We start from the raw sequence: 7,904 nt of genomic DNA, 5'->3' as shown, positions 1-7,904 counted from the left end.
ATATTTTAAATATTAATATTTCATTCTACCATGAAAAAAATAATTAATTTTTTTACATTGTTTTTTAGGTGTTTTCCAACAATATGCTCTTATTATCTGCAAACAATGACAATTTTGTCTTTTTTCCAAAGTGGAAGCCTTTTTTTCTTTACAATCTCATTATACTGGAAAGTACTTCTAAAACAATATTAAATAATGTCAGTGATGGTAGACGTATTTGCCTTCATCCTGATTGTAATGTATTTTCTCTAGTTGTTTAACATCATTTTGTGTATTTGTGAATATGAACACTGAGGAATATAGTCTTCCAAAATCTGTTTACTTAAGTTTTTGTTTGTTTTTTAGTCAGGTATTGATTTTTTTCCCCCAATGTTCTTTGAGCACCCATATCTTTACAATATGGTCATATAATCTATTTCCAGTACTCTCTCTATTTACTTAAGTCATTCTTTTTATCTTTCCATTTTATCCTTTTCTTTATATATGACCCATACATTTGTGTCATATTATGCCTAGATATTGCAGGTGTTTGTTGCCATTTTAAACTGAATCACTTTTACCAGTGATTTCAGGTATAAATAGAGTTGAGCAGATCCTGGGAAACTGGGCTAAATTGTTCAGTTTAAATTGGATTTGTGTTTAATTACTAATTTCTATTTCCATTCTAGGCTCAGTTTCCCTTTGATGAAGGGATTATTTCGTTGAAAAAGGAAGTTTTCATGACCCTGCTTGGCTTATGTCAACAGTATGTCAGGAAGAAAGAGACAAGGATACCTAACTTGCAACATGACAAAAATTAGGGGCATCATAGTCCTCTATAAGGCTATACTTAGAGCAGGGAAAAAAGAAGAAATAAAAAGGAGAGGGAAGGCTTTAAGCTGTTAAATTTTTGGCTGTGGGGGTGTCACTTCTTGGTCAAGAGGACATGATGACCAAACGGAGAGCACCAAGTGCCCTTGCCAGAATTCCATGTCTCGAGATTTTTAAAGTCAAATGTCAAATATGAAGGGATTTCCAGTCATATTTTCCAAAACTCCAATCAGAGCTCATCAATGTGAAAGACAGAAAAGGGTGGAGCATGTGGAAGGTGGAGATTCTTGGGATTTAGTAATACACTACTTCCAGTGGTTCTCCAGTTGTTAGGTGCAGGGACCGATTAACCAGTAAGCATGGCAAGCACTGGCTTAATTGTGTTTACTTACTAATCTGTAGCGCACAATTTCACATGGGTTTTACCACATCTCTGTTTATTGGGTAATCCATCCCTGGTTAGGTGTATATCAATCAAAGTGGAAGGAGCTGAAACAAGTAGGAGAGTTTACCATGGAACAGAAGTCAGGAAAGATTTAAGTGGAGGTTTAAGAAAACTGTTAAGTTACGGGCTTTGCCAAGATGTCTGGCAAGGTTAAGAACCCACTGAGAAAAAAAACTGCATAATGCAACTCACGAAAGATTAGGTAATTTTTTGCCCAAAATACTGTTTACCATTCTAACAAAACCTAGGCCTTCCTACAAATTTGGGTGGTAAAGATGATGGTCTTGATGCTGTTTTGTCCAAAATGACGTTGCCTGTGTTTTGTTCAACCTGGCCGGGAGGGTGAAGGGAAGGGTCTGGCCGCTCCACAGCCACGTTTAGCTGAAAGGCACACGTGGAAAGAAACTGGGCCAAAGTCACGAAGAGATGAATCTAACTTGGCGTAACGGAGATTCCTACCCCAAGGTGCGGAGCGCCTGCGCAGTGGGTCTGAGGCGTCGCGCGCTGCGGGAGCCCGAAGACCCCCCCCACCCCCGGCCTCGCTCCCGCCCCGCCCCCGCCTCCGCCCCTGTTCCTAGTCCTCGAACGCGCACGCGAATAGGAACGTGGACGCGCACGTGAATGTGCCTCACCTCAACCTCATCCTGGGGTGGCGGAAGGTGGAAGGAGGCGAGGGAGACGCGGCCGAAAGACGCGAGTAGGCTCTGTGTAGGGTTGCGAACGCCCGGGTGGAGGCGGCAGCGACGGCGGCTCGGATGCCGGCGCCGCCCTCCACTCAGGCATCTGGGCTATGGTGATCTGCGTTTAGCCCACGCTGGACCCACTAGCTTCGGGTCCCCGCCCCCACCCCCGCCTCATCTTTCCCTCGGCCTCCCTGACTTGCCCGCTAGACGCCTCTGTGCCCCCTCCCCTCGCCTCGGCCCTTTCTCTTCCCAGCACTTCGGCAGGTTGGCTGCGGCGGTGGCTGCTGGGCCCCGCGTCGGCGACCCGAGCAGCCGCTGCAGGATGAAGTGTAAGCCGAACCAGACGCGGACCTACGACCCGGAGGGGTTCAAAAAGCGGGCGGCATGCCTGTGCTTCCGGAGCGAGCAGGAGGACGAAGTGCTGTTAGTGAGTAGCAGTCGGTATCCAGACCGCTGGATCGTGCCGGGCGGGGGCATGGAGCCCGAGGAGGAGCCCGGCGGTGCGGCAGTGCGAGAGGTGTACGAAGAGGCGGGAGTCAAGGGGAAGTTAGGCCGGCTCCTGGGCGTATTCGAACAGAACCAAGATCGCAAACACAGAACGTATGTGTATGTACTGACGGTCACTGAGATCCTGGAGGATTGGGAAGATTCGATCAGCATTGGGAGGAAGCGAGAGTGGTTCAAAATCGAAGATGCCATCAAGGTTCTCCAGTGCCACAAACCAGTACATGCCGAGTATCTGGAAAAACTCAAGCTGGGCGGTTCTCCAACCAGTGGAAGCTCCTTGGCCCCTTTCCTGCCAGATAGCGATGCCTAGTATGTACTGCTCCTGCACAGACTTCTGATTTTCCACCTACCTGAAAATAATGATGCCTGGAGCACCTCTGATGCCATGTGTGGCCTCACGGGGAGGAGGGAGGCTTCTTTTGTTTCGTTGGCAAACATCTGAACCATGCTTGCAAACTGTCTCATTTGCCAGGCAGGGTTTTCAGACTATTTGCACATTCTTCAGATGCTTTGAAAATCCCTTCTTGGTAAGCTGAAGCTACGTGAGTTTTTTTTTTTTTTAAGGTGCCTTAATTGCTCACCCATCCCTTGGGTGTGTGTATGTGCTTTTTTTTTCCACATGTATGTGTGCGATTGTGCATGAGCATTTTTAGCACCATGTCTTGTTTTTTTTTGTAGTAGAGGCCTTTAAAGTCCCATCAGCTTGATTATGTGGGCATCTTTTTTTTTTCTACCCTAATTTTTTTTTTTTTTTTACCCTAAATAGATTTCTCATTTACAGTATTAGCCCTGTTGGCCAGCTGTTCTGTGGTGGGAATTGGTTTAAAAGCTCGGTTTTGTATTAAAAAAAAAAACTGAAAATTTAGGTTTGTGCTCTTTCTGCACTCAACAATAATTATATCTTGAGAAATGTGATCTAATATCCCTTTTTTCAGAAATTTTGTAGGTTGCTCCTATGTACATCATTTGATTTTCAAAAAAATTCACAATTGGTGATTTCATCACTGCTGACTTGGAATGGCCATTTCTCATATTGTTCAAGTGTAGTTTAACAAACTGTTACTCAGTAAGTCATAGTTAGCCAAACACATCCTAGTGGATACATGTTTTCCTGAAAGTTCTGTTCATGGAGTTTGATTTAGCATGCTTAACTTCCAACTCCCCCATTGCCCTTTTCTCAATACCCTGAAAGAATCGTGGTCCTCTCAATAAAAATGAGTTTTTCAAAGAAGTTTATTTCCTGTATTTTAATTTAGTGGATTTCCAGCTACACATCCCTGACTACCAGTAGCCACAGGAATGGAATCTTATATGGTGATTACATCCCAAGTGAGTGAAGTAGCTTTCTTGACAGCAGCTATTACAGACTTCTCAAACTGTTAGGACACCTGTACAAACTGTCTTAAAGATTCTGGATAAATGCTTTGTCTCACACAGCAAACTTTTTTTTGGCCTCAAATTAAGAACTCTATTTGCCTTGATACTTGCTTGAAATCAGGAATCCCATCTAAAATACATTAGGGTTCTCTTCTGGAACTCCCTCTATTCCCCCAGCCATGTCAGAAATCAGGTAAAGGGAAAGCCTGTGAAGAGGGTATTGAGGGTGGAGACACTATCCCTTATATAACAACCAAAACCCAAAAACCCACTGCCATCTAGTAGATTCCTACTCAGAGACCCCATAGGGTTTCCAAGGCTGTAAATCTTTAGGGAAGCAGACTGCCACATATTTCTCCCTTGAAGCTGCTGGTGGTTTTGAACCACTGACCTTTTGGTTAGCAGTCAAGTGCTTTGACCACTGTTCCACCAAGGCTCCATATATAACACTTAAGCCTTAGTAAATAAGTAAAGTAGAAAATAATGATTATTTAAAACACTTTGTTACTTCTCAAAGTAACCTGGTGTTTAATAATTACTGATAAATAATGGAATTGCAATCTTTAAAAAATTTGTTTCACTGATATGCAACATACATACAATGCACACGTCTTTATTGTACAGCTTAATGAATTTTCACATAGTGAACACACACATGTAACCTGTATTAGGATCAAAAGATTGAACATTGCCTATAGCCCAAAAGCTCACTGCATGCTACCTCCAAGTCATTACCCTCCTGTCTTCTAATGCTAAAGAACAGTTTTTGAACTTAGTATAATAAATTTTAGAATATATACTCTTCGTGCTGCCCTGTTGTGTGAGCTGTGTGTTTCACATTTAAAAGTAGTCAGATTTTTCTCCATCTGCTTTGCATTGTAATTCCACAATTGTTAATATTTTTATTTGATTGCTGCTAATAAGTGGTTGATGCTACACTTTTTAAGGAAATTTGGTACCACTATTTCAAAAATGAATTTTTATTACACATTTCAAAATATGGAAACCCTGGTGGCATAGTGGTTAAGAGCTATGGCTGCTAACCAAAAGGTTGGCAAATCAAATCTGCCAGGCACTCCTTGGAAACTCTGTGAGGCAGCCCTATAAAGTTGCTATGAGTCGGAATCATCTCGATGGCAACATGTTTGGTTTTTTTTTGTAAAGAAAATACAGATTTCAGTCAACAAAATATACTTCTGCATTAACACTATCAAAGGAAAGAGTAAGCTCGAAAATGAGTGATGTCTTATAATCAATGACAATTTCATTATCTGAATTATATAGTATCAAATATGGTTATTGAGTATTTTTCTCTAACAAAGTGATATAGAATATATTTTTAAAGCAAATATGTTTAATTCCAAACAAAATGACTTTTACTATTCAAGCAATCTCAAATACACCCATAGACTTTTTCCCAATAACCTAGTTATCAAGAATATTATTAAATTATACATTAACATTAATGTAGTAGATATACTGAATTTTTATTTTATGGGTGTTTTGTAGACAAAACTCCTACTTGAAACACTGTCACAAATGCTTGGGAGGCTTGTTATTCTTAGAGGTAATAATGCCTCATCTGATCATCTTATTTGGTTAAGTTATGTATTTGACAAAAGCAAAAAAAAGTACAATATTCATATTACCCCATTAAGAATTATTAGCCTATACATATTTTGTGGGTTTTTTAAAAATTCTTTTATTGCCAGAAATATTTAGAATTAGTATTGCTACTTGTCAGGATTGACTGTCAGGTTCATTTAAGTAGTTCTTGTGAAATATTCTCTGGAACCTAGTCTGGTCAGAATAATAAAAGCTCCAAGGAGATTTAAAGACCAAGTCAGGATATTCAGGCAATAACAAGTCATCAGTGGTAATATATTGAAAATTTCTACCACCTCAGTGCTCCAAAGATTGATGTACAGTTGGAATTTTGTCCTTCTAAAAGTATTAGAAGACACATTATTTGTTTGGGGATTGAATTAAAAACTTACAGCCAAATTTTTCAGCCTTCTCCCCGATTAAAGAGGAAAAGGAATACTCTCCACCGATAACTGAGGTTTACAGACATGAATCAGAAATTGTTTTACTGCAGATTTTATAAACAGCTGGCATTTTTAGCTGGTCAAGTGCTTTATTCCTGTTAATGTATAGAGAGGACACATTAGAAAGAAGTTAGTATAGATACCCTAGGAACATAATTGGTGCTGTGTCTATTGTATAAATTTTTTTCAAGAAATCGTACATATACATTGTTGACCACACCTTAAAGAAGCAAACTGAAGGGAGGATATTGTTACAATTTAGTTGCTTTATTGCTTTGCACAGATTCATTTGTGACAATTGGTGTAAAGGTTTTTAATTGCTTTACATGATTTCATTTAAGAAGATTATTATAAGAATGCCAATTTGTATATATTTAGAAACATCATTTATGTATTATAAACATTTATCTAGCTGTCATCAGTATAGAGATTATCTATACTGTTATCTTGAACATAGCAACATTGGAGGCTCCTTCCGTGGAAGATGGAGCTCTTCTCAATATTAAGTACTTGGAAGCTACTCTATGAGATTTCCAGTCTTCAGAGAGAGTACCAGCTGCTGTCGAGTCGATTCCGACTCATAGCGACCCTATAGGACAGAGTAGAACTGCCCGATAGAGTTTCCAAGGAGTGCCTGGTGGATTCGAACTGCCGACCTCTTGGTTAGCAGCCGTAGCACTTAACCACTATGCCACCAGGGTTTCCTCAGAGAGAGTAGTTGCTCAGAAATCACTTTTATCTGGGAAAAGGCTCCTGACAGCCCTGCCTCACAGCTGGGCAGAACTTGCATTTCCAGGGTTCCCTTGTGGGGAAGTTTCAGGCTTTGATAGGCACTACCAGAAAGAGTTTTATCAATATTTTCCTGGTAGTTGTCCCTGATAAACTACAATACTGTATTCAGCAGATTTTAAACATTTATGGGCAAATAGCACTATGAGAAGTAGAGAAGTCACTATGTTGGCTGAAGTAAAACAGATGACATTATTATGACAAAGAGAGCATGATGTGATAGAAACTACATTGGGATTTTGAGGTCAGACAGACCTAGGGTTGAGACTGGTTCTAGTTCTTGTTCACACTAACTTCATCCAGGTTATCTATCTGATGCTTAGGTTTTTTTTGTTGTTATTGTTGAATCTGTTACTGGAGATAATAAAAACAGATACTTCATAAATATGTCTTATGAGGAGCCATTCCTGACCACCTGGGTTAAGAAACTTTCTTCCATGTTATGATTTTCATGAGCATCTGATCACTAGACTGCAAACTTTTTGATGACAGGGAACCACCTTGAATTAATTTTCATAAACCTAGAGTACATGGACTTTAGGCTTTTTTCTGTCACTCCCCTTTTGCAGAAACCCTGATGGCATAGTGGTTAAGTGCTATGGCTGCTAACCAAGAGGTCGGCAGTTCAGATCCGCCAGGCGCTCCTCAGAAACTCTATGGGGCGGTTCTACTCTGTCCTATAGGGTTGCTGTAAGTCAGAATCAACTCGACAGCAGTGGGTTTTTTTGGTTCCCCTTTTGCAAAACTTCTAGTATCACTACTTTTCTTTTTATGTTTCATAGTATATATTGGCCTGTTACTCCATCAGCTGCTGATCTAGACACACATTGCATATGCATTAGGTACTTCTATGAGGGCTTTCAAAATGCAACGTGATTAATGTACATAATAAACCCTCAGTAAATTTGTTAATTGGAGGTATTGATAAATTAGTATAATCTTGTTAATTATATGTTGGTTTGTTTTTCCAGATGAACATCAAAGATGTTCAGGATTGTTTTTGACAGAATCATTGATCTGTGAACCCAGCGATCAATGGAATTGTCAAGTACAGGTGTTCCGTATTCCCAAGCAGACAGCTCACCTGGTTTTCCTCCTACATCTTGGGACACTCCTTCCCTGTCTGTTCCACTGACTCTTCTTGTCCTGGTTGTCATACTATTGTATGTGAACAGACTCTTAATTCAGCCTTTTGTTGTGCTTTTTTGATGTCTGCCTTCTCCATTAGACCATGATATCCTTGAG

The 7,904-nt window shown here is 40.3% G+C and overlaps 1 protein-coding gene across 1 annotated transcript; it reads left to right on the top strand.

The window, feature by feature from the left end:
* The first annotated feature begins 2,075 nt into the window (after positions 1-2,075).
* LOC100661873 (diphosphoinositol polyphosphate phosphohydrolase 3-beta) lies at positions 2,076-3,136 on the top strand. Its single transcript, XM_003422444.4, has one exon. The coding sequence runs from the start codon at positions 2,261-2,263 to the stop codon at positions 2,753-2,755; it is 495 nt and encodes a 164-aa protein (XP_003422492.3). The 5' UTR covers positions 2,076-2,260; the 3' UTR covers positions 2,756-3,136.
* The last annotated feature ends 4,768 nt before the right edge of the window (positions 3,137-7,904 follow it).

Source organism: Loxodonta africana, chromosome X (genome assembly GCF_030014295.1).
Source record: "Loxodonta africana isolate mLoxAfr1 chromosome X, mLoxAfr1.hap2, whole genome shotgun sequence".
In the NCBI taxonomy this organism is placed as follows: Eukaryota; Metazoa; Chordata; class Mammalia; order Proboscidea; family Elephantidae; genus Loxodonta; species Loxodonta africana.
The sequence above is the reverse complement of the archived record's forward strand: the minus strand, read 5'-3'. Positions and strand labels throughout refer to the sequence as shown.